We start from the raw sequence: 27,391 nt of genomic DNA on the forward strand, positions 1-27,391 counted from the left end.
ATTGTGATGTGCCATATCTTCCAAAGATAAACTTAATGTTACATGGTTTACTAGAAAGAGATAAAATATCTTTCAATAATGAATTTACAATTATGTACATTTTATTGTAAGGTTTTTTTTCTCTTAATTTCCAGGAATATTTAAGTCATCTTTGAAAAATTAAACTAAGCACATATGTATTCATTACCTTTACTTACTGGGATAATAAACTATTAAGATTATTTTGCATATAAGTGTTAAAGACTTTAAGTTGAAAAGATAAACATTTTAATTTGCTTCATTAATAAACAATATTTTTAAATATAATTTTTAAGGGGTGACTGGGTGGTTCAGTGGGTTAAGCCTCTGCTTTCAGCTCAGGTCATCATCTCAGGGTCCTGGGATCAAGTCCTGCATTGGACTATCTGCTCAGCAGAGAGTCTGCTTCCCCCTCTACTCTCTACCTGCCTCTCTGCCTACCTGTGATCTCTATCAAATAAATAAATAAATAAAATTTAAAATAATTTTTAAAAATATTTATTTATTTATTAGAAAGTGAGAGACCACATGCTAGTATGTGCAAGCAGGGGGAAGGGCAAAAGGAGAGGGAGGAGAGAAGTGGGCTCCCCACTGATCACAGAGCCTGACCTAGGGCTCAATCTCAGGACGTTGAGACCATGACCTGAGCTAAAGCCAAGAGTGGGACGCTCAACCAATTGAGCCACTCAGGCGACCATTAACAATACCTTTTATTTTAAATTTCTTTAGAGTTGTATAACCATAAAAATAGAGAAATTAACAATAAATAATTATATTTTGATCTGATAACTCTGTTTTTCCCCCATTTTAGATACCATACAAAATGGCAACTACATTTTATATACTTTTTCAGTTTCTAATGTAAGTATTTATTCTCTTTGTACACATAGCTGAACATATATCTTGCTAATGTCTGCGTTATGCCTTTATCATGGATTTCTTTTGGAAGGATGCTTGCATTTACCTTCAGATTTCAACAGAAAGAAATTAAATAAATTGTTAAATTTAAAAATTTAAGTTGTTAAATTATAAATACATTGTCTTCTTACATTTTTGTATTTAAATGTAATGGATAAGTTTGTGATGAAATTGATGCACAAAAATCTTCAAACATCTTAAGTGGGTATGTCTGGTTTAAGCAGGACCTAGGAAAATAATGTCAACATATTTGAAAATGCTTTACTATATCAGTCACAACAATAATTGTTACAGAATTTGAGTGAGGATGAAAAATCGACACATTTAATAATTAATAGCAATAGTTTTTGTAGATGTTGGATTTCCTCATACATTCTTTGCTGTCAAAGCTGTTATTCCTCATCAACATTAGTGCTAGAATGAGAAGAGATATATATGAGTTGCATCATGGGTAATTCGGATTATCTCTGAAAATAAATTTTATGACACGTACACAAAAATTGAAAAGTCGTTAATGAGTGTATTTATATATGTTACTTGGATTTGGAGAACTGGTGGGAATGGAGGGATAGTGATCGGTTCTTTGTTTCATACCTGTATCCATTGACCTTCTACTTAATATATACTATTATATACTTATTTTCAGAACAAATTAGATATTTTATGTACACATTCATCATACCAAGAAGGAACCACTTTAGCTTTTGAGACCATAAAAATCCTTGGGTTGATAGACCCTGTTACACAAGTTACAGTGGTGGAAGATAATCAGCCAATAAAAGATCACTACAATTTTACTTATACTGCTTCTGACCAGGTAAATTAAAAACTTTAAAATATTTTAGCTGTCATATATTCTCACATTTAACATTATGTAACCATTCCATCTCTGGTTTTGTGACTTTTTTCCCTCATATTATTTCTTTTTTTTTCTCCTTTTGCTATTAATATTCCATTTTAGGTCATTGCCATTTCAGATATCAACATTAAAAGGACTCCTTGTTACTTCTCTTTATTTCATTTTATCTTGGATATCACTTATATACATCTTCTTAATATTTTTTTTCATGGCATTTCCTACCCTGAACTTGAACTTACTCACCTGTTGCATATAATAAAGGTTCTAAATTCTTTAGCTTCTCATTTAATACTTTTTAAGATGTTGATTGAATCCCTTTCTTCACTTATTCCCTCTGCTTCTCCTTTCAATAATTATCACTATCCTTGATATACCTTGTATTTTTTTTTCTTTGAAATTTTGTTTACACTCTTTGCTTCTAAGGCAATTGTAATTTTTGTATCTTTTAAGATGTGTTCTAGAGAGGCAACTGGCTGCCTCAGTAAGGAGAGCATGTAGGATCCTTGGTCTCAGGGTTGTGAGTTTGAGCCCTATGTTGGGTATAGAGATTACTTAAAAATAAAATCTCAAGATGTGTCCTAGGGAAGGAAAAGGAGTCTTAGGATAGGGATTGAATTTCAGCCTTGCAATGTGTACATTTAAACATATCAAATTAATTTATTGTCTCAGTTTCCTTATCTATAAAATGTAATACTTAAATTGTTGCTTTGGGTAATAAATTACTGTACTTAAAATATAGATAATAATAATTTAAAGCATTGAGATTTTTTTTATTGACTTTTCCCCACCCTTCATATATATCCTAAATTACTGGTAATATCAGAATAAATTCTAAATTACTTGATATATAGAATATTCCCATAGAGTATTTTTTTTTCTAATTCCTAAGACTTCTGGCCCAGAGTTCTACACTTCACAATTTTTATAAAAATATGTATTGGCTAATTATTTTTATTTAGTAAATATACTATAATTTTGTATATTCCTGAGATTATAATAATTAATTAATATAAATTAAATAATATACACCTATTTAGAACTTTATGACTCTAATAGAGATTACCAAGAGAGTATAAAACAAAAATCACTTTATTTGTTTTTTGCAAATTTAATTTATTTCTGTGTTTGTATTTGTGCTTATGTAAGATTTACACAGACTCTAATAGACACACCTTCTTAATTCTGCTGTGCTTAGACTGATCTTTTTATGAATTTTCAGTACTGCATATAGTGGTATGAAAGTAACTTGATATCAAAAAGTAAGCTAATGAAGATGGAAGTCTGGGATAAATTTTGCCTATAGAATTCTCAAGGTATATAGACAACAAACTTAACTTTGCAATATCCTAATAATAAAAATCATTATGTGTTAGAATATATATATGTATATAATTATATTATATATTAATTAATTCTCCAATGACAAAGTTTAGTCATATGGCATTTATAAATGCCATATATATATATATATATATATATATACACACACACATATACACACACATCATGCCATATTTTGCATCATGCCATGTTAATCTCCTAACTAGTCCCTCAAAGATTATAAGTGGGTCTCAAATTAGAGATAGAATTGAAGAAATAGGTATTTCCCACTTCTGACTTTGGGGGCCTCTATATAAACCTAAGTCATTAATTTCCCTACCTTGAGGGAACTAATATTTATTTCACACCTAATCTGCCGTAGGCATTGTGTTAAGTGCTTTAAATTTCATTTGTCATTCATCCTGTATGGAAACCCCCTGTGGTAGAAGCAATCATCCCCATTTCACAGGGGGAGAAAATGGAAGATAATAAAAGATAGGTAATTGTCCCAGAGAAGCATAAGCATTAAATGGCAGAACTGAGAACGGAACTCATGTCTGGATTTAGCAATAATGCTTTTCATTGGTATTCTATGATTTCTCATACTTTTCTTGTCTTGAAATTCTAGCCATTTCAGTGGCATGACATATTTTCTCCTTTCTTATCTGTTCTTTAAGTATCCTATTAAAAGTAACAATGATTTGATTTGAAGAATTGCTGTGGTTGCTGCATTTTGTAAATGTTATGTACTTTTAAGTCATCCAGTTTTCACAAATATTTTTTAATGTTTCTTTGTCTTCAGAATCTCCTAATTTACGGTCTCAAATTTACCCTTGGAAGGAACTTTACCGTTCAATGGAATCAAAATTACTTAGAAAATGAAAGGTTTACTTGTTATCCAGATGCAGACCCAGCAACTAAAGAAAAGTGTGAAGCACGTGGCTGTTTATGGGAAACGGTACTCAGAATTTTATTATAATTCATAGTATGGCTTTTACATAAATATATCAATGTAAACATTATGTATTATAACTTGAATTCTACAGCATAAGAACTAAATTCATCTAGAGAAACATTTGGAATTTGAAATTAGACCTTTGATAGACAATTTATTTATTTTTTATTTTATTTATTTCTTTTAAAGATTGTATTTATTTATTTGACAGAGAGAGAGAGATCACAAGTAGGCAGGCAGAGAGGGGGAAGCAGACTCCTCAATGAGCAGAGAGCCTGATTCAGGGCTCGATACCAAGACCCTGAGATCATGACCTGAGCTGAAGGCAGAGGCTTAACCCACTGAGCCACCCAGGTGCCCCAACAATTTATTTTTATCTTAATTAATTCTCCAAAGACATAGTTTAATAAATGCTAGACTAAATTGATGTGTAAGTTGCTTTCCAAGCACGGTAGATAGTGTGCCTTACTTAATAAAATGTGCCCATTTTACTATTTGTTGAACTCAGATATTGACTATGGCCGATTAGCTTAATTTACTAAGGAATTATGCCAATAGGCCAGTCTTTCAAAAGCATTGTCTCAAGTTATTAAAGCTTCTGAAATTAGTGGACTGTGTATTAATTCCAATAAGGGGTAATATCTAGCCAGTTTTGGTCATCCATTCAACAGAATGATGATTTGGTTAAACAAGACACAATTTGTTTTTCTCCTACAAAAAAGAGGCTCATGTCTGATATACTGGCCTCTCAATGTCATCAATGTTTCATATTTACCATTTTTTTTTTATCCTCAAGGTTGTATTATGTCTTCTGTCATTATGTATTCATTCCAGACCCAAAGGTGGGAGGAAGAAAAACATCCTATTTTAATCAGTTTATACCCTTTTCTTTTAGGGAGGTTTTAGAGGTCGTATATCACTTCCTCAAAAGAGACTGGGACAAGGTAGATGAGCACATTGCATCTCCCAGCTATATAATAATTTAATAAATAAGAAAGATGGGAGAATGGACTGTCATAAGGCAACTAGCCCTCAACGCCACCATTTATCATTCTTTTTCTTAGATCTTGTTTCCACTTCTATAAAAGCCAATCAGTTTTGATCTTTGGCCATAGTCCCTATTTAAATACTGGTCAGGATGTAATTGACCAGTATTAGGATCAGTCAGGAGATAAGGAATGATATAGTTTCATTATAGGTAAAAGAAAAGAACTTTATTTTTTAATTTTTTAAAAGATTTTATGTGTTTATTTGACAGAGCGAAATCACAAGTAGGCAGAGAGACCGGCAGAGAGAGAGGGGAAGCAGGCCCCCTGCTGAGCAGAGAGCCCGATGCGGGGCTTGATCCCCGATGCAGGGCTCAATGGATCCCTGATGCGGGGCTCAGTCCCAGGATTCCTCCCAGGACTCCAAGATCACAACCTGAGCCAAAGGCAGAGGCTTAACCTGCTCAGCCACCCAGGCTCCCCAAGAAAAGAATTTTAAGTACAGGCCCTTCTGAGGGTTGTTGTAGAGCCATTTTACGTACAAAAGGCAATAGTCAGTATGAAGAATAAGAATAAGCATGAAATCAAGATTTATGAATAATACACTTAATTTATGCAAAGACCATAGAATCATTCTATTTTCTCTTGAAAAGCTATGATATTTGATTCTTTTCCTCTACTGGTCTATCTTTAGAGTCAAAATATAAATATTATATATAAGATTTTAGTGTATGATATTTTAGGTTGCATAATAGGTATTTGTGTTATAATTATAATTTTATTTTATAATTAAATAATAAAATTGATAAGCTATGCAACATGTGATTAAATATGTCTACTTTTTTTGAAGAGTTTAATATTACAGTGTTTACAGTTTCTGGCAATGAACATGTATTCTGTTTTTAGGTTCCTCTTACCTCCCAAGCACCTGACTGTTACTTTCCTAGACAATACAACCCTTATTTGGTCAGTTCAACTCAGTATTCATCAATGGGTATAACAACTGACCTACAGCTGAATCCTACAAGAGCGCAAATAAAGCTACCTTCTGAACCAATCTCAACTCTTCGTGTGGAGGTGAAATATCACAAAAATGATATGCTGCAGTTTAAGGTATGTTTGATATAAACTATCCCAATGCATGACTCATCTCTTAAGAAAAAAGATTCTGAATAGTTTAGATACTTCAATTTTAATGTAATATTAAGGATTAAAAATTGAATTGTAGACATTTTGATTTTATAAAAATAAAGTGGTTTTTCTTTTTTCCCCTACATAGCTCATACCTAGGTGCACAATAAATAAAGCCTCTTACTTTTGCAATTTTGTGAATAATTGTAGTGGTGATTAAAAAAAATCAAATTCTTGCTAAATACATAAGTTACTTAGAATCAGACTGTGTTTATTGTTACATTAAGATAAACAAAACACAGATGCCTGCTGGCTCAGTAAAGCATCAGCCTTAGGCTCACGTCATGATCCCAGGGTGCTGAGATTGAGCCCCAGGTCAGGCTCCTTGCTCATCAGGGAGTCTGCTTCTCCCCCTTCCCTCTTTCTCTGTCCCCTGCTTGTACTCTCTCTCTCAAATAAATAAATAAATAATTTTTTAAAAATAAACAAAACAGGATACTATTTCCATTATTTTAAATAGTGGACTGAATTCTCTGACCAGTGCAATAGACATAAAAAGAAAAAAAATCTTTCAACAGTACACTTAGCTGTTAGTTTTTAATAGAAGTATAGTTGACACACAATGTTACATTGGTTTGAGATGTGTAAGATAGTGATCTGACAAGTCTATACTTTAAGCTATGCTCACTACAAGTGTAGCTGCCACCTGTCACCATATAACTTTATTAGAAAATCATTGACTACATTCCCTAAGTTGTACCTTCATCCCCCTAATGTATTCATTCTATAACTGGAAGCCTATATCTCCCACCCTCCTTCACTCACTTTACCCATGCCTCCACTCCTCCCCTCTGGCAACAGTTTGTTCTCATTACCTTTTACTTAAGAGATCCAGGGAATCCGTTATGAAAACTATTAAAAATGATAAGAAAATCAGCAAAATGACTGGATGTAAAATAATATCCAAAAAGTATGTTTTATCATTCACCATTAAAAATAGAAATGGAGGCAAATTCCATTAGCAAAATCAAAAGAGAAAAACAATCAAAGAAACAACAAAAATATCAAAAATCATAGGAGCAAATTGACTGTTTATAAGAAAAGGCTTAAAATAAGTTGATAGTTTTGTGGGGTTTTTTTAGATTTATTTATTTATCTGAAAGAGAGCCTATTGGGTGAGGTCAGGGAGGGGGCAGAGGGAGAGAAAGTCTTGAGCAGATGTCCTGCTGAGTGGGAAGCCAGATGAAGGGCTGATCTCAGGACCCTGAGGTTTCCGCTGACTTGAGCTAAAACCGAGAGTCAGACACCCAGGCAATGGTGCTACCCAGAAGTCCCCCAGAAAAGTATTGGTTGAATTTAAGTAAGTACGTTAAATATAAGCAAATTTTAAAAAATCTTAAATAAGCCTAACTTTTTAATTTTTTTAATTTTTTTATTTTTTAAAAATTTTTTATTTATTTTTAATTTTTTTAATAAATATATAATGTATTTTTATCCCCAGGGGTACAGGTTTGTGAATCGCCAGGTTTACACACTTCACAGCACTCACCATAACACATACCCTCCCCAATGTCCATAACCCCCATCCCCCTCTCCCAACACCCCCTCCCGCCAGCAACCCTCAGTTTGTTTTCTGAGATTGAGTCATTTAGGACTTGTCTCCCTCCCAATCCCATCTTGTTTCATTTATTCTTCTCCTATCCCCCTAACGCCCCATGTTGCATCTCCACTTCCTCATATCAGGGAGATCATATGGTAGTTGTCGTTCTCCAATTGACTTATTTCAATAAGCATTATACCCTTTAGTTCCATCCATGTCGTCGCAAATAGCAAGATTTCATTTCTTTTGATGGCTGCATAGTATTTCATTGTATATATATATACCACTTCTTATTTATCCATTCATCTGTTGATAGACATCTAAGTTCTTTCCATAGTTTGGCTATTGTAGACATTGCTGCTATAAACATTCGGGTGCATGTGCCCCTTCAGATCACTACATTTGTATCTTTAGGGTAAATACCCAGTAGTGCAATTGCTAGGTCATAGGGTAGTTCTATTTTCAACATTTTGAGGAACCTCCATGCTGTTTTCCAGAGGGGTTGCACCAGCTTGCATTCGCACCAAGAGTGTAGGAGGGTTCCCCTTTCTCCGCATCCTCGCCAGCATCTGTCATTTCCTGACTTGTTTTTTTTTTTTTTTTTTAGCCATTCTGTCTGGTGTGAGGTGATATCTCATTGTGGTTTTGATTTGTATTTCCCTGATGCCAAGTTATGTGGAGCACTTTTTCATGTGCCTGTTGGCCATCTGGATGTCTTCTTTGCAGAAATGTCTGTTCATGTCCTCTGCCCATTTCTTGATTGGATTATTTGTTCTTTGGGTGTTGAGTTTGCTAAGTTCCTTATACATTTTGGACACTAGCCCTTTATCTGATATGTCGTTTGCAAATATCTTCTCCCATTCTGTCAGTTGTCTTTTGGTTTTGTTAACTGTTTCCTTTGCTGTGCAAAAGCTTTAAATCTTGATGAAATCCTAATAGTTCACTTTTGCCCTTGCTTCCCTTGACTATGGTGATGTTCTTAGGAAGCTGTTGCTGCGGCTGAGGTCAAAGAGGTTGCTGCCTGTGTTCTCCTCAAGGATTAAAATGGATTTCTTTCTCACATTGAGGTCCTTCATCCATTTTGAGTCTATTTTCGTGTGTGGTATAAGGAAGTGGTCCAATTTCATTTTTCTGCATGTGGCTGTCCAATTTTCCCAAAATTATTTATGGAAGAGGCTGTCTTTTTTCCATTGGACATTCTTTCCTGCTTTGTCAAGGATTAGTTGACCATAGAGTTGAGGGTCTATTTCTGGGCTCTCTATTCTGTTCCATTGATCTATGTGTCTGTTTTTGTGCCAGTACCATGCTGTCTTGATGATGACAGCTTTTTAATAGAGCTTGAAGTCCGGAATGGTGATGCCACCAACATTGGCTTTGTTCTTCAATATTCCTTTGGCTATTCGAGGTCTTTTCTGGTTCCATATAAATTTTAGGATTATTTGTTCCATTTCTTTGAAAAAAATGGATGGTATTTTGATAGGGATTGCATTAAATGTGTAGATTGCTTTAGGTAGCATAGACATTTTCACAATATTTATTCTTCCAATCCAGGAGCATGGAACATTTTTCCATTTCTTTGTGTCTTCCTCAATTTCTATCATGAATACTTTATAGTTTTCTGCGTATAGATTCTTAGCCTCTTTGGTTAGGTTTTTCCTAGATATCTTACAGTTTTGGGTGCAATAGTAAATGGGATTGACTCCTTAATTTCTCTTTCTTCTGTTTTGTTGGTGTAGAGAAATGCAACTGATTTCTGTGCATTGATTTTATTTCCTGACACTTTACTGACTTTCTGTACAAGTTCTAGCAGTTTTGGAGTGGAGTCTTTTGGGTTTTTCACATATAGAATCATATCAACTGCGAAGAGTGATAGTTTGACTTCTTCTTTGCCAATTTGGATGCCTTTAATTTCCTTTTGTTGTCTGATTGCTGAGGCTAGGACTTCTAGTACTCTGTTGAAAGCAGTGGTGATAATGGGCATCCCTGCAGTGTTCCTGACCTTAGCGGAAAAGCTTTCAGTTTTTTCCTTTGAGAATGATATTTGCGGTGGGTTTTTCATAGATGGCTTTGATAATATTGAGGTATGTGCCCTCTATCCCTATACTTTGAAGAGTTTTGATCAGGAAGGGATGCTGTACTTTGTCAAATGCTTTTTCAGCATCTATTGAGAGTATCATATGGTTCTTGTTCTTTCTTTTATGAATGTGTTTTATCACATTGATTGATCTGCGGATGTTGAACCAACCTTGCAGCCCTGGAATAAATCCCACTTGGTCGTGGTGAATAATCCTTTTAATGTACTGTTGAATCCTATTGGCTAGTATTTTGGTGAGAATTTTTGCATCTGTGTTCATCAAGAATATTGATCTGTAGTTCTCTTTTTTGGTGGGATCCTTGTCTGGTTTTGGGATCAAGGTGATGCTGGCCTCATAAAATGAGTTTGGAAGTTTTCCTTCCATTTCTATGTTTTGGAACAGTTTCAGGAGAATAGGATTTAGTTCTTCTTTAAATGTTTGGTAGAATTCCCCTGGGAAGCCATCTGGCCCTGGGCTTTTGTTTGTTTGGAGATTTTTGATGACTGTTTCAATCTCCTTACTGGTTATGGGCCTGTTCAGGTTTTCTATTTCTTCCTGGTTCAGTTGTGGTAGTTTATGTGTCTCAAGGAATGCATCATTTCTTCCAGATTGTCTAATTTGTTGGCATAGAATTGCTCATAGTATGTTCTTATAATTGTCTGTATTTCTTTAGTGTTTGTTGTTATCTCTCCTCTTTCATTCATGATTTTATTTATTTGGGTCCTTTCTCTTTTCTTTTTGATAAGTCTGGCCAGGGGTTTATCAAACTTAATAATTCTTTCAAAGAACCAGCTTCTAGTTTGGTTGATTTGTTCTATTGTTTTTTTTTTTTTTTTTTTTTTTTTTTTTTTGTTTGTTTTTTTTTTTTTTTTTGTTTCTATTTCATTGATTTCTGCTCTGATCTTTATGATTTCTCTTCTCCTGCTGGGTTTCGGGTTTCTTTTTTGTTCTTTCTCCAGCTCATTTAGGTGTAGGGTTAGGTTGTGTACTTGAGACCTTTCTTGTTTCTTGAGAAAGGCTTGTACCGCTATATATTTTCCTCTCAGGACTGCCTTTGCTGTGTTCCACAGATTTTGAACCATTGTGTTTTCATTATCATTTGTTTCCATGAATTTTTTCAATTCTTCTTTATTTTCCTGGTTGACCCATTCATTCTTTAGAACGATGTTGTTTAGTCTCCATGTATTTGGGTTCTTTCCAAATTTCCTCTTGTGATTGAGTTCTAGCTTCAGAGCATTGTGGTCTGAAAATATGCAGGGAATGGTCCCAATCTTTTGATACTGGTTGAGACCTAATTTAGGAACCAGGATGTGATCTATTCTGGAGAATGTTCCATGTGCACTAGAGAAGAATGTGTATTTTGCTGCTTTGGGATGAAATGTTCTGAATATATCTGTGATGTCCATCTGGTCCAGTGTGTCATTTAAAGCCTTTATTTCCTTGTTGATCTTTTGCTTGGATGATCTGTCCATTTCAGTGAGGGGAGTGTTAAAGTCCCCTATTATTATTGTATTATTATTGAAGTGTTTCTTTGATTTTGTTATTAATTGGTTTATATAGTTGGCTGCTCCCACGTTAGGGGCATAGATATTTAAAATGGTTAGGTCTTCTTGTTGGACAGACCCTTTGAGTATGATATAGTGTCCTTCCTCATCTCATATTATAGTCTTTGGCTTAAAATCTAATTGATCTGTTATAAGGATTGCCACCCCAGCTTTCGTCTGATGCCCATTAGCATGGTAAATTGTTTTCCACCTCCTCACTTTAAATCTGGAGGTGTCTTCAGGTCTAAAATTAGTTTCTTGTAGCTAACAAATAGTGGTTTTGTTGTTTTTCTTTTATCCATTCTGATATCCTGTGTCTTTTGATTGGGGCATTTAGCCCATTAACATTCAGGGTAACTATTGAGAGATATGAATTTAGTACAATTGTATTGCCTGTAAGGTGATTGTTACTGTATTTCCTGTAGAGCTGGTTTGGTATTTGCAAACTCTTTCAGTTTTTCTTTGTCTTGGAAGCTTTTTATCTCTCTTTCTATTTTCAATGATAGCCTAGCTGGATATAGTATTCTTGGCTGCATGTTTTTCTCGTTTAGTGCTCTGAATATATAATGCCAGCTCTTTCTGGCCTGCCAGGGCTCTGTGGATAAGTCTGTGGCCAATCTAATATTTTTACCATTGTACGTTACAGACTTCTTTTCCCGGGCTGCTTTTAGGATGTTCCCCTTGTCACTAAGACTTGTAAATTTTACTATCAGGTGACAGGGTGTGGACCTATTCTTTTGATTTTGAGGGGGGTTCTCTGCACCTCCTGGATATTGATGCTTGTTCCCTTTGCCATATTAGGGAAATTCTCTCCAATAATTCTCTCCAATAGACCTTCTGCTCCCCTCTCTCTTTCTTCTTCTTCTGGAATCCCAATTATTCTAATGTTGTTTCGTCTTATGGTGTCACTTATCTCTCGAATTCTCCCCTCGTGGTCCAGTAGCTTTTTGTCCCTCTTTTGCTCAGCTTCTTTATTCTCTGTCATTTGGTCTTGTATATCACTAATTCTTTCTTCTGCCTCATTGATCCTAGCAGTGAGAGCCTCCATTTTTGATTGCACCTCATTAATAGTTTTTTGATTTCAACTTGGTTAGATTTTAGTTTTTTAATTTCTCCAGAAAGGGCTTTTATATCTCCAGAGAGGGTTTCTCTAATATCTTCCATGCCTTTCTCAAGCCCGGCTAGAACCTTGTGAATCATCATTCTGAACTTTAGATCTGACGTATTACCAATGCCTGCCTTGATTAGGTCCCTAGCCTTCAGTACTGCCTCTTGTTCTTTTTTTTGGTGAATTTTTCTGCCTTGTCATTTTGTCCAGATAAGAGTATATGAAGGAGCCAGTAAAATACAAAACGGGTGGCAAAGACCCCAGAAAAATTCACTTTAACCAAATCAGAAGAGACCCCAAATCATGGGGGGAAGAAAGGGGATAAAAGGAGGTTCAGAAAAAAAAAAGAAAAAATTAAAAAAAAGAGAACAAATAAAGAAAAACTATAAAAAATATGAAAAAATATATATATTAGATAAACTAGTTAAAAACGTTAAAAAAGAAAAGGGTAAAAGTTAAAAAAAATTTAGCAGAAGAAGAAAAAAAAGTTGAAAAAAAATTAAATTAACCACAAGACTAAAGAATCATGTGGAGAAAGCCATGAGTTCCGTGCTTTGCTTTCTCCTCCTCTGGAACTCCGCTGCTGTCTTAGGTATTGAACCTGCTTTCCTTGGTAGGTGAACTTCGTCCTGGCTGGATTTGTTGTTGATCTTCTTGGGGAGGGGCTTGTTGTAGTGACTCTCAAGTGTCTTTGCCTGAGTCAGAATTGTACTGCCCTTACCAAGTGCCGGACTAAGTAATCTGCTCGTGTTCGCTTTCGGGAGCTTTTGTTCCCTGAACGCTTTCCGTAGAGTTCTGGAGGATGGGAATGAAAATGGCGGCTTCCCAGTCTCTGGCCCAGAGGAACCGAGAGCCCAGGCCCCACTCCTCAGTGTGCCTCCAGAGAACAGAGCCCAATCACTCCCACATCCCTGGCCTCTGGCCGCGCTCAGAGCTCACCCAGCCTGGGACCGGTTCAAGGTCACCCAAGCTGAGAGCTCAGTCCTTGGCTCTGTCTCTGTTGCCGGCTTCTCCATTCTAATACCTGCGAGCTTTGCGACACTCCGACACCCCTGATCCTTCTGTGACCCTGCAGGACCTGGGGTCAAGCTAACCCCGTGTGGACTTCATACCGGTTTAGCCTCTGGAGCAATGTCCCTCAGTGGAACAGACTTTTAAAAGTCCTGATTTTGTGCTCCATTGCTCGCCGCTTGCCGGGTGCCGGCCCCTCCCCCCGCCTTCTATCTTCCCGTCGTTTTGGATTCACTTCTCTGCCAGTCCTACCTTGCAGAAAATGGTTGATTTTCCGTTTCTAGAATTGCTATTCTTCTTCTCTTCGATCTCCCATTGGATTTGTAGGTGTTTGCGATGTTTAGATAAGCTATTTATCTGATCTCCTGCTACCTGATGTAGTCTCAGCCTGCTACTTCTCCGCCATCTTGACTCCTCCTCAAGCCTAACTTTTTTAAAGTTAATTCATTTTCTTTAAGTTCATCTGGAGAAGTAAACATTTGGCTCTGGCAATAATTAAAATTCATGAAAAGAAGAGATGATAAAACTTATGGAATTGAAACTGTATGAAAATGCATCCAGAAATACCTGACATTTTATTGAAAAAAGATGACAAAAAATATGTCTCTGTGTGTGTGTATGTGTGTAATAGATGTACTTGTATATATACAATATTAATCAAACATAAGCCCAGGAAAAAAAATAGATACATTTTTGTCTTGTATCTGCCTAGGAAACACCTTTCAAACCATAGATATGACAGTGTAAATCCCACAGATAAAAATCTATATATTTTCTTTATGAAAATCTAACATAATTTCAACATCAACAAACACTATAAACAATTAGAAGACAAGCAATAAATGGATAAGTATTTGCCACATACATGACAAAAAGCAAGCAATTTCAATTTACACAATATAGAAAAATAGTCTTCATAAGCATTTAACAGAAGAAATAAAAATTAGAGATAAAAATATTAAAATACTTAGATTAGTTGAAAATAAAAGGAACAAAAAGAAAAGTAAAAAATGAGAAACCTAAATGTTGAACATCATGTAGGAAAATGTTCATCCTTATCAGTCAGGAAATACATGACAGTTAGAAAAATAAATGCTTTTAGTTTGACATAAAATAGTATTAGGATATACATTTTGGTAAGAACATTAATTAGTAAACTATTTCTGGAAAATAGATATCAAGGACCCTTCAAATTTTAGTACACTCTTTGTGACCTAACTCACTTCTAAGAAATGTATTGAAGAAATGAAATGAATAAACATAAATAACCATTAACATTCATTGTAGGATCATAAATGTGATCAAAAGTACTGAAGCAACTTCTGAGTCTAACCATCAAGTGGAAAATAATTTTGTGTATCTATAAGAGAACATTTAACTCCAAAATTGTTTTGAAGGTTTCTTATTGTATGGAAAAATGAATGACAAAACATTAAAAAATGATAAATATAATTAATAACTTGATCTCATTACATGTGTATGTGGATTTCTATATAGATATATGAGCCATGGATACAGAATTGAGAATTATATAAAGAAGAATTATAATATTCTTGTCTGAGCAATTACTTAAATTATTTAATGATTATTTACATGATATTTCAGCAAAAGAGAGAATAAGACAGAAATGTTTTTATTTTCATTATTTCTCTGCAATAGATTTATGATCCCCAAAATAAGAGATATGAAGTTCCAGTACCTTTAAACATTCCAACCACACCAACAAGTACTTATGAAAACAGACTTTATGATGTTGAAATCAAAGAAAATCCTTTTGGCATCCAGATTCGAAGGAGAAGTACAGGAAAAGTTATGTAAGTGATTGAATTATTTGATATGAGGAATATTTTGATTTTAGGTTAGAGGGGAAGTAAGATTATTTTCACTGTGCTAGAGTATTAGCCATCACACTAAAAATGTTTTAATTTTTTTAAATAACTTGGCCTGTTTTAACATTTTAAAACTGAATCACTATCACACTCATGTGACTATCACTAAGGATTAGTAAAATTTCATCTTCATTTCTGATGTGATTGATTTCATTATTATCACACTCTTTCTTCTAATCAAGTTGAGAACTAAAACCAAGACTCCTCTTGAAAAGTGTATTAGCAAAAAAAGTAGTTAGAAATATTTTATGTAAATATTTAATTAGAAATTAATTGAAATTGAAATTTATTAGTTCTGAAATCTGATAAAGTTAATACTCTCTCTGATAAAGTAAATACTAATGAAAGGAAATTGATACATATACATCTTTCTGTATTTTTATATTATAATGAATAAACACATAAAAAATTATTTTTGTTTTAGTAAGCAGTAGAGCTTTGCAGACAAACTGTAGTAAATTAAAAGATACTTTTATGTAATTTAAGCTTACCATGCTTCTTTTTAGAAGATGTTGTCAGGATATTTTCAGGTATTGTCAGGATGGATACAAATAATGAAGAAAATTATGTCTGTATTGCTTTAAAAATGTGTTGCTATGATAATATTTTTGTTTTGGAGAATAAGAAGTGAAGTCATTTTGTAAAAAAAATTCTGGTGCTGTGGCATTATTTATTTTTATTTGGAAAGTATTATCTTTAGTAAATACTTCTCCAAAATCCTTAAGATAAAAATTTGAATATATCCTAAATTCATTGTAATTATTATGTTTCTTTTTGCTTCCAACTTCAATTTCTTTTCTCCCTCTTTTATATTCTTGCAAATGACTAGAAAAACAACACATTCTCTGTAACACATTACTTCTGGATTTATTTTAAAACACCCAATTTTATAAATACAAAATAAAAGAAGAAAAGATTGGGAGTAGTAATTAGGGAGAGCTTGCAATTAAAATATCCATCATGGGACACCTGGATGGCTCAGTCTGTTAAGCATCTGCCTTTGGCTGAGGTCATGATCCCAGGGTCCTGGGCTTATTGCTCTGTGGGGAGTCTGCTTCTCCCTCTGCCTGCCATTCCCCATGTTTGTTCTCTCTCTCAGTCTCTCTCTGTCTCAAATAAATAAAATCTTAAAAAAAAAAATCCACCATGCCTTATAGTTTATTTTGATACTGATTTCATCTTAATACATATGTATAAAAAGTTTACTGTGATTATCTCAAGGACACAGGAAAACAGAGGACTTTCAGTTTCTGGGACATATATTACTTCTAGGCCAATATTAATTATAACTTCATATTAATTTTATTTTAAAAATCAATATATATCTAAAGGTAAACCATAATCATATTCATTATAATTTATTTTACTAATAATGCCAAATAAATGAAACATATTTTAGATATTCTTTAACTTAGCCAAAAGAAAAATATACTGGGATATTATTTTCATTTGATATTTGAGTGGAATAGGTACATAGAGAAAATTATTACTGGTTTTCAGATCACCTAAGAAAGAATTACCGTTAGTATTTGTGGTAATACTTTTTATATATTAGAATTGTTTTCTTTTCTTTTCAGTTGGGATTCTCACCTGCCTGGATTTACTTTTAACAACCAGTTTATTCAAATATCTACTCGCCTGCCATCACAATATATATATGGTTTTGGGGAAGTGGAACATACAGCATTTAAGAGAGACCTGAACTGGCATACTTGGGGAATGTTCACAAGAGACCAACCCCCTGGTGTAGGTATCAATATGTGACTACTCCTGAGTCAACTAAGACCATGATTAGGATCTTGGCCCCTTCTCTGTAGGCCTAAACTTGAGTACTGAAGTAATAATGACAACAGGGTCCCAGACCTGTGATAGTGATTTTCTAAAATGCAAACAAAAAGCTACCTTAAATTACAGGTGAAAGCAGAGGATTGGATGGATAACATTCTTGATTACAGAGAAAAGTGAGGTTGTAACCTCATTCCTTATCCTCTCAACTGCATAGAACAAATATTCAGATTCAGAATCCCTTGCCAAATCTACTTTTACTCACAGCTTTTAGAAATAATTGACCAGGTTTCTACTTGAAAAAAATTTTTTTTCCTTCTTTGATATTGATTTGATGCTAATTTTTTCCTTTATGATACCCAGCTACAGGTGTGCGTTTTTATGAGGCCATACTGCTAAATACATCTTTAGAAATGTTTTTATATGCTTATGTCACTTTTCCCAATGTTTTATCTTATTAATGGACTACATTTCATGAATAATTCATTGCACAACTAATATTAATTATAATTTTTCTAAGTATATCATGCAAAAGCACATTTTAATAAAATACTAATTCATTTTGTTTTTTTACACATGACATATCTAAAGGGTATATTCAGTATAAGATATAAATGTATATACTATTACAACAACTTTTTATCATTAGGGGCTCAAACAACTTTTATTTGTATCATAATTGTTCAAACTTGGTTTATGAAGTCTGTTTTTCATTTGTATCAACTTGAAAGTTTGTTTTACAAAATGTATTTCTTTAAAACTATGCAGCATTAGTATTGACATTATTAGGTTAATATAATTCTTGACTCTCAAAATATAAATCTTCTTTCACATGTTGATCAAATACTGACATACAGTGTAAGTCAAAGAGGTCAGTTTTGTGTGTGTGTGTGTGTGTGTGTGTGTGTTGTTTTTTTAGAGAGAACACAAGTAAGAGTGGGGAGGAGGTGGGGCAGAGGGAGAGGTAGAGAAAGAACCCCAAGCAGGCTCCACGCTCAGGACAGAGCCTGATACGGGACTCTATCTCAAGGCCCTGAGATTGATCTGAGCCAAAATCAAGAGTGAGAGGTTTAACAGACTGAGCCACAGAGGTGCCCCTAAAATTGTCAGTTTGATTAGGGGTCATCAACTTAAAAATTTTGTGACTTTTGAGAAGTCATTTCATGAACCTGAATATAGGTTTTTTATTCCAAAAAATGAAAATATCTAGTTGAAAATGAAATTAAATGTTTATAAACTATTGTGTAAACAATGTATCATTTAAAATATTATCATATAATATTATATAAATTTAGGTATTACCATATAAGTTCTCAAGAGGTTTGAATATTTTCATAATTTCTAGGACTTTTTTTTTATTGAAAAAGAAGTGCCAATTTATTTTATTTTATTTTATTTTAAGATTTTATCTATTTATTTGACAGAGAGAGATCCCAAGTAGACAGAGAGGCAGGCAAAGAGAGAGGAGGAAGCAGACTCCCTGCTGAGCAGAGAGCCCGATGCGGGGCTCGATCCAAGGACCCTGAGAACATGACCCGAGCCGAAGGCAGAGGCTTTAACCCACTGAGCCACCCAGGCGCCCCAAGAAGTGCCAATTTATAAATGAATTAAGATACATTTATAGAAAGAAACCCAACTACACCAATAGCAATGTTTTTTTACATCAGTTAATATGACAGTATTTGTGGGTGTTATAAATTTGTACATTCATTTGTATGTTCTAAAGCAGTAATGGTTCAGATAATAAAGAAATTTTTTTCTAAAGGAGAAATATTTTAATTTAAGCATAATCTTGTGTACAAAGAAGGAACCTTTAAATTCATATAGCCTCAATCTTACAATGCATTTGACTATTACCTTCACAAAATTCATATGCTATTATTGTTTAAATATTATGCTATTATTACTTAAATATGAATTATATTTAATTTTTTATTTTAGTATAAACTTAATTCCTACGGATTTCATCCCTATTACATGGCTCTGGAAGATGAAGGCTATGCTCATGGAGTTCTCTTACTTAACAGCAATGCAATGGGTAAAACAGTCATTTGTTGAACTTCTTGTATTTTATATTACTCTTTAGTAAACTAATACACATAGATAAAAATGTAATCATATTTTGGATTTCCAGATGTTACATTTCAGCCAACTCCTGCTCTAACTTACCGTATAATTGGAGGAATCTTGGACTTTTATATGTTTTTGGGCCCAACTCCAGAAATTGCAACACAGCAATACCATGAAGTATGATTGTACTTTTCTTTTTAAAGTTTTCTTTGAGATATAAAGTAACTCTCTTAGTTCACAAATAACTTTTTTTTTTTTTCTCCCAAAGGTAATTGGTCGACCTGTCATGCCACCTTACTGGGCTTTGGGATTCCAATTATGTCGTTATGGGTACAGAAATACTTCAGAAGTTGAGCAAGTATATAATGATATGGTGGCTGCTCAGATCCCCTATGTATGTATATCCATTTTTAAAACAGTGTTAAATGTGTTATCTATAAAATCAAAATAAGTATGCATACTTTAAAATTAGTCATTTGGCAATAACTCTTTGTTTTTTTAGTAGCACCTAATGACATGGTTATGAGATTTTTATAAAGTGTCTTTATTAGATGAAGGAAAAGGGATAATACCATTCCTTTTTCTCCTTTCTCCCTGGTTCCATGGCCCCGAGTTGTACTGAACAAGTCACTATGCACTTGTTTTTCTCTCCTAAACTTTAGGTTGCTTAAGTAATCAGATGTATTTCCCATTTTTTTAATTTTTATTTTTTTAATATTTTTATTTATTTGACAGAGAGAAATCACAACTAGGCAGAGAGGCAGGCAGAGAGAGAGGAGGAAGCAGGCTCCCTGCGGAGCAGAGAGCCCAATGCGGGGCTTGATCCCAGGACTCTGGGATCATGACCTGAGCCTGAAGGCAGAGGCTTTAACCCACTGAGCCACTCAGGTGCCCCTCCCATTTTATTTTAATATGAGAATTAGAGTCTACAGAAACCTACTTCATCAACTGAAGTGACAAATTACAGAGAAGAAATTAGAGATGAAACTAAGTGATTTTTGCCCTGAAATAGGTGATAGTAGTAATGTTAGAACACAGAATTGGAGCACTTGCAAAATATCCTCTTCCTGCAATATTCAGGAAACTAAATATTACTGAGTATCCAGAAATAATCATCCCTGTGATTTTATTTTTTAACAAGATTCAGGAATCCCAGGGATCATTCTGGGAGAACTTAAACAGTGAATTCCAGAATGCTTGGTATATAAGAACTCATTCTAAGAAGAAAGAGAAGGGCCTCATTATAAGACATTGGTACGTGTAGTAGAATCAAGTATGTGATTTTTGAATATATTATTATGAGGACATTAATTCTACAAATAGATCATACAGAAATATATAAGTGATTTCTTTTTATAAAAAGGGAGGTTGTTTTTTTATAAAAAGGGAGGTTATTAGGTCCATTATATCAGCCATCCTTTTTATAACACCTAGAAGAAGAAATTGAGTTAATGTCTATTAAAGAAATAATTTAAAAATTTGTTATTTAGATCTAAACGATGTCATGAAAAGTCAAACATTTATTAGTTTAAACATATTTGTAAATGTAAAGCATTTATTAAACATATTTGTAAATACTTGTAAGCAGTAGTTTGGTTATTTAAGCTTGGTTTCTAATTCTAAAAAGACTTTGGCAGATAATAAAAGAATCTTTTTTAATCTTTTTTTAAAAGATTTTATTTATTTATTTGTCAGAGAGAGAGAGAGAGAGAGAGCGAGCACAGGCAGGCAGAGTGGCAGCAGAGGCAGAGGGAGAAGCAGTCTCCCGGCTGAGCAAGGAGCCTGTGGGATCATGATCTGAGCCGCTTAAATAACTGAACCACCCAGGTGTCCCAATAAAAGAATTTTTTATTTGATGGATTTACCAATAATTCTTTCTTCCCTTTTGGCAATATTAGAATTATTTGAAATTACCCCCATTGGCTTTATGTTTACTGAAATAGAAAAATAGCTATTTCTGTATATATTGTACAACATTCCAAATTGCATTTAACATAATTTCATAGCCTCACAAATCCTTTACTCCTGTGTCTTCCTATTTCCTTTGGGAATTACATAACAGAGATATTGATCTGAAAGAATTTTTAGAAATCAAAATTGTTAAGTAAACTCTTAGCAAACAGAAAGTTTATATTAACTTGTTTGTAGACTATTTTGGATCTTCATATACTAGTTTTATTTGTTGAACACTGTGTTACTTGATTAATTCTCTTTGGGATTAAGTGAAGGCATTTAAACTTTCATATTGCTATTACTTTCATACGATGACAGAATGAGATGCACTGACCCCTGTGATTCTTACCGCACTGCCACAATCTCCATATCTTTCAGGATGTTCAATATACAGACATAGATTACATGGAAAGGCAACTAGACTTCACAATTGATGAAAACTTCCGTGACCTTCCTCAGTTTGTTGACAAAATAAGACAGGAAGGAATGAGATACATTATTATCCTGGTCAGTATTTATATTTTATATTTTATCTGAGTCTTATTATCTTGATTTCATTAAAATTTCTCTCCTAGAATGAAGTGGGAGGGAGTTGTTTCAAAATAGGAAGACTATTTCTTTCAATTCTTCCTAAATTAAAACTTTCTTCCTCTAAGACTTTTATTTACACGGGCTACTACCAAGCTACTTTTACAATTTGATAGATCCTTAGAGATCTAAGACTGAATCTGGAAATCGAAGACAAGCTGTCTTCTAATAATCACTGAAGCTACAAACTAACCTCAATTTATAGAAGCTATCACAAAATTATGATGGATTTTCCATTTCTATACAATGCTCAAATCATTCTATGGGATTGCTCCTTATGCTTGTCTTGTTTAAAAATTTGACTTCAGGTTAGTGATTCAGTGGGGAGAATATTTTATCAGTACATTGAAGGAAGCAAGCTAGGCAGCCAGTAATCCCACTGGGAGAAATAAAAACAAAACAAAAAAATGTTAGTAATCTTTCTTGAAATCATAGCCATTACATTTTTGGAAGTTCTTAAAATTTCCTTGCAAGGAATTTAGAGGACACTTTAGCTAGAACACTGAAATTTATACTGTCAGTCTATTTGCCAGTCTGTGTGAGAGCACAGTAAAATGATAATGTAGTCATGGAAAATTTTGTTTCAAAACTGTGACCTAAGCGGTCATACTTTTATTCCAGAGTTACCTGGTGTGTATTTCATTTTAATTTTAGGATCCAGCAATTTCAGGAAATGAAACAAAGCCTTACCCTGCATTTGAAAGAGGAATGGAGAAAGATGTTTTTGTCAAATGGCCTAATACCAATGATATTTGTTGGGCAAAGGTACTGAATTGATGTCTTGAAATAAAATAAGTATAAAATGTTACTTCACTGAAAGTTTCTATTGAGTAAAAATAAGGCTTAAAGACATATTCAGAAAGAGATGTAGAATACAGAAATGTAATGATTGAATACCTAATAAAATAATATGTAACTTGATTTCAACTTAAATTATTAGAAACAGAATTTATATATTTTTGTTTGTTTACTATTTGTTTCATTTAAAATTTTTTTAATTGCATTCATTAGAATGTCTTTTGTGTATTATAGAACAGGGGAAGCTGATATATATATATTTTTTTCAATATGTAATTTTTTGCATTTTTAAAAATTTTAATTTACTTTTTAAATTTCTTTTCAGTGTTCTTTTCTGTATCATAAAATTAAGATTAATAAGATGGTTGTTCATTATTCGACACTGCAAGTCATTTAAATGTTTGTACTTCTTTCATTAATAAAAATGACAATTTTTAAGAGCTATATTTATATTCCTGACTTGAACAAGGATTATAACTTATTGTATTTCATTTAAACAATAATATTCTAACCTGGGTATATTAACATATTATAGAAAAATCCTGATTTGGCTTACTTATAAAAGAACAAACAAAAAATCCAATAGTCTTAACTAGAATGAAAAACAAAAACAGAATTCTGTACTGGGAGACATGATGAAATATAATATAGAATCCTTTTTTTCATCTTGGACCAAAAATAGCATATTAGTGATAACAGTGGTAAAATTCAAACATGGCCTCTAGATTACTTAAATATTGTATCAATGCCTATTTCTTGGTTTTGATGATTATAGAGATATTGTAAATTTGTTAACGTTACAGAAACAAAGGAAAGGATATAAAAAAAACTCTAGGTATAATGTTTGTAGCTTTTCTGTGAGTCAAAATATTTCAAAACTGAAAATTAACATAAAATAGAAAAAATCCTATGATAAACTTAATGAGAAATCATAACATTTTAAGAAACACGAAAGTATAGAGTATGGCATATTGACCATAGAAAGGGTTGGGTTTTTTTCTTCCCTCGTATTATCTTCTCATTCTAAATGTCTATACATTTTCTCAGATTTCTATCTTCTTTTCCCTTCCTTTAGTGAACTACTCCCCATCTACAACCAATCTATTGTAGGTAATTAGTCCTTGGGAATTAAGTACATTTTTTTTTTTTTATGGAACTATGTAGGTTTTACAACATAGATTCAAATTCTCAGAGCTTTCAGCATGATTGAATTTGGGCTCAAGTTGTGTGTTTGTGGTTGAGTAGAGGACAGCATTAGTAGGCGGGAAAGCAGGGATAGGGATGAGGATATGGAGAGACAGAGAGGAGTATTTAGTATTAATTTAGAAAACTAAGAAGATGTTTGCCTTAGCATGGCATCATCCAACTCAGATCTTCAATTTCTTTTAAATAAAAATATGTTTATTGTTTTTAGATTTTAATGCTGGAATAATTATAGAAACAGTTTTAATATATACCACATTAAATTAAATTTAATACATGCCTTCATATTCTTTTTTTTAAGATTTTATTTATTTATTTGAGAGAAAGAGAGAGAGAGAAGGAGAGAGAGAGCATGAGAGGGAAGAAGGTCAGAGGGAGAAGCAGACTCCCTACAGAGCTGGGAGTCTGATGTGAGACTTGATCCCGGAACTCCAGGATCATGACCTGACCCAAAAGCAGTTGCTTAACCAACTGAGCCACCTAGGTGCTCCCTTCATATTATTTCTGAGTAGAACTTTTGGTTACATACGTTTGTTTTAATATCACTACCTACTACAAAGGTTGGCATTATTTTTCCTATTTGGCATATTAAAGAGGAAATTAATATGAAATATGAGAATGGTTTGCAAATGTTACATTTACCAAAACACAAACTGAAAAAAACAATTGAAAAAATTACTAGTCTGGGGATCTCAAGATATAATAATAATATGCTTCCAGAACCCTAAGAACCCTATTATACTTTATTTACAACATAGTCATACCATACTGAAATTATTTTCAACTATTTTCCTATTTTTTCTTTCTCTGTAGGTTTGGCCAGATTTGCCCAATATAACAATAGATGAAAGTCTAACAGAAGATGAAGCTGTTAATGTAAGTTTACATTGACTGATTACATAACTAAGAAATTTAACACTTGGATTTAATGATCACTTTGACCAATAATTCAATTTGAGTATTTTCTGCAAAAAACTGATGGCTTATTTTTAAATTTTCTATACCAGACCATATTTAAATCATATGGTACTTCTATTTTTAACTTTTAGAGGAACATCTATGCGGTTTTCCTAATTGGCTGTACCACTTCACATTCTCACCAACAGTGCTAAAGGATTCCAATTTCTCCATATCCTTTCCAAAACTTTTTGTCTTTGTTTTTGGATAATAGCCATCCTAACAGGTGTGAAGTGATATCTCATTGTGTTTTTTGCATTTCTCTGATGATAAGTGAATATAGGCATCTTTCATCTACTTGTTGGCTATCTGTATACATTCTTCAGAGAAATGTCTATCAAGACTTTGCCTATATTTTAAGCAGGTTATTAGGGTTCTTTTCTTTCTTTCTTTCTTTCTTTCTTTCTTTCTTTCTTTCTTTCTTTCTTTTTTCTATTGAGTTGTAAGACTTTTGAATATACTTTGGAGATTCACACTTAATCTGATATATGGTGTTTAAATATTTTCTCTTATTCTGTGGATTGCCTTTCTATTTGTTGCTTGTTTCCTTTGCTGTGAAGAAACTTTTTTGTTTGATGTAGTCACCTGCTTACTTTTGCTTTTGTTGGCTGTGTTTTTGGTGTCATATCTATAAAATCTTTGCCAAGACCAATGTCATGAAGCTTTTTCCCTTAGGGTCCTCCAAAAAGTTTTTTCAATTTCATGTGTTACATTTAAGACTTTACTCCATTTTGAGTTGATTTTTGTGTTATGATGTAAGATGAGGGTCCAATTTCATTATTCTGCACATGTTTTTCCAGTACCATTTTTTGAAGACATTATCCTTTATCCATTGTGTATTTTTGGCACCCTTGTCAATGATCAGTTGACTATATATATATGGATTGATTTATATGATCTTTATTTGGCACTATTAGTCTATGTGTGTTTTTGTGCTGGTATCATACTGTTTTCGTTACTGTGGCTTTGGAGTATATTTTGAAATCAGGATGTGTGATTCCTCGAACTATGCTCTACCTTTTCAAGATGATTTTGGCTATTCAAGGTCTTTGTAATTCCAAATGAATTGTAGAATTGTTTTTATATTTCTGTAAAAGATGGCATTGGGTTTTGGATAGAGGTTGCATTATATCTACAGATTCCTTTGTGTAGTTAAGTCATTTTCACAATATTAATTCTTCCAATCCATGAATGTGGAATATCTTCCTATTTGTCTGTATCTTTTTCAATATCTTTTAGCAAAATTTTGTAGTATCTAGTGTACAAGTCTTCCATTTCCTTACTTTTATTCCAAAGTACTTTATTATCTGGGTTGTTGTTGTGAATTGGATTATTTTCCTAATTTACTTTTCTGATAGTTCCTTGTTAGTGTATAAAAGTGCAACTGATATCTGCATATTGATTTTACATTCTATAAGTTTAATTTATTAATTCTAACAGTGTGTGTGTATGTACATGTGTGTGTGAGAGAGAGAAATAAACAGTTTTTTTCTGAAAAGCATGATATGAGCTGGGGGTTATTTAATATATCATCTTTATTATGTTGAGGTATTTCTTTCTATTCCTAATTTGTTGAGAGTTTTTAAGTTTTCAAGTTCTATCCATGTCATTGGAAATTGCAAGATTTCATTCTTTCTGATACTTGAGGAATATTCCATTGTATATGTACATCATCTCTTCTTTATCCATTCATCTGTCAGTGGACATATGGGCTCTTTCCATATGCTGGTTATTGTGGAGATTGCTGCTATAAATGTTGGGGTACATGTGTCCCCTTGAATCACTATGTTTGTACCCTTTGGATAAATAACCTTGTAGTGCAATTGGTGGGTCAAATGGTTGTTCTAGTTTTAATTTTTAAGGAACCTCCATACTGTTTTCGGAGTGGCTACACAAGTTTGCATTCCCATCAACAGTGGAAGAGGGCTCCCTTTTCTCTGCATCCTTGCCAACATCTGTTGTTCCTAACTTGTTAATTTTAGCCATTCTGACTGGGGTGAGGTGATATCTCATTGTGGTTTTGATTTGTAGTTCCCTGATACCAAGTGATGTTGAGCATCTTTTCATGTATCTGTTGGCCACTTGTATGTCTTCTTTGGAGAAATGTCTGTTCATGTCTTCTGGCCATTTGTTGACTGGATTTCTGGTTTTTGGGGTGTTGAGTTTGGTAAGTTCTTTATATATTTTGGACACTAGCTCTTTATCTGGTGAGACATTTGCAAATATCTTCTCCCATTCCATAGGTTGCCTTTTATTTTGTTGACTGTTTCCTTTGCTGTGCAAAAGCTTTTTATCTTGATGAAGTCTCAATAGTTCATTTTTGCTTTTGTTTCTCTTGCCTTTGGAGACATGCCTAGCAAGAAGTTGTGTGCTTGTGTTCTCTTCCAGGATTTTTGATGGGTTCTAGTCTCACATTTTGGTCTTTCATCTCTTTTAAATTTATTATTTTTGTGTATGGTGTGAGAAAGTAGTCCAATTTCATTTTTCTGCAAGTGGCTGTACAATTTTCCCCACCACCCCATTTGATATTATTTCCTGCTTTGACAAAGATTAGTTGACCGTAGAGTTGAAGGTCCATTTCTGGTTTCTCTATTCCATTCCATTGATCTATGGGTCTTTTTGT

At 33.5% G+C, this 27,391-nt stretch overlaps 1 protein-coding gene across 2 annotated transcripts in view; it reads left to right on the forward strand.

The window, feature by feature from the left end:
• Positions 1-27,391, forward strand: part of SI (sucrase-isomaltase) — a 107,062-nt gene that overhangs the window by 45,333 nt on the left and 34,338 nt on the right. For both annotated transcript variants that reach the window (XM_046002560.1, XM_046002561.1), the window contains 12 exons: positions 830-879; positions 1,583-1,753; positions 3,918-4,073; positions 5,963-6,169; positions 15,185-15,339; positions 16,992-17,160; positions 19,141-19,237; positions 19,334-19,446; positions 19,538-19,663; positions 21,601-21,729; positions 22,465-22,575; positions 24,625-24,687. In XM_046002560.1, coding sequence (XP_045858516.1) covers positions 830-879; positions 1,583-1,753; positions 3,918-4,073; positions 5,963-6,169; positions 15,185-15,339; positions 16,992-17,160; positions 19,141-19,237; positions 19,334-19,446; positions 19,538-19,663; positions 21,601-21,729; positions 22,465-22,575; positions 24,625-24,687 — 1,547 coding nt within the window. The remainder of the gene's footprint in view (positions 1-829; positions 880-1,582; positions 1,754-3,917; positions 4,074-5,962; positions 6,170-15,184; positions 15,340-16,991; positions 17,161-19,140; positions 19,238-19,333; positions 19,447-19,537; positions 19,664-21,600; positions 21,730-22,464; positions 22,576-24,624; positions 24,688-27,391) is intronic.

Source organism: Meles meles, chromosome 4 (genome assembly GCF_922984935.1).
Source record: "Meles meles chromosome 4, mMelMel3.1 paternal haplotype, whole genome shotgun sequence".
In the NCBI taxonomy this organism is placed as follows: Eukaryota; Metazoa; Chordata; class Mammalia; order Carnivora; family Mustelidae; genus Meles; species Meles meles.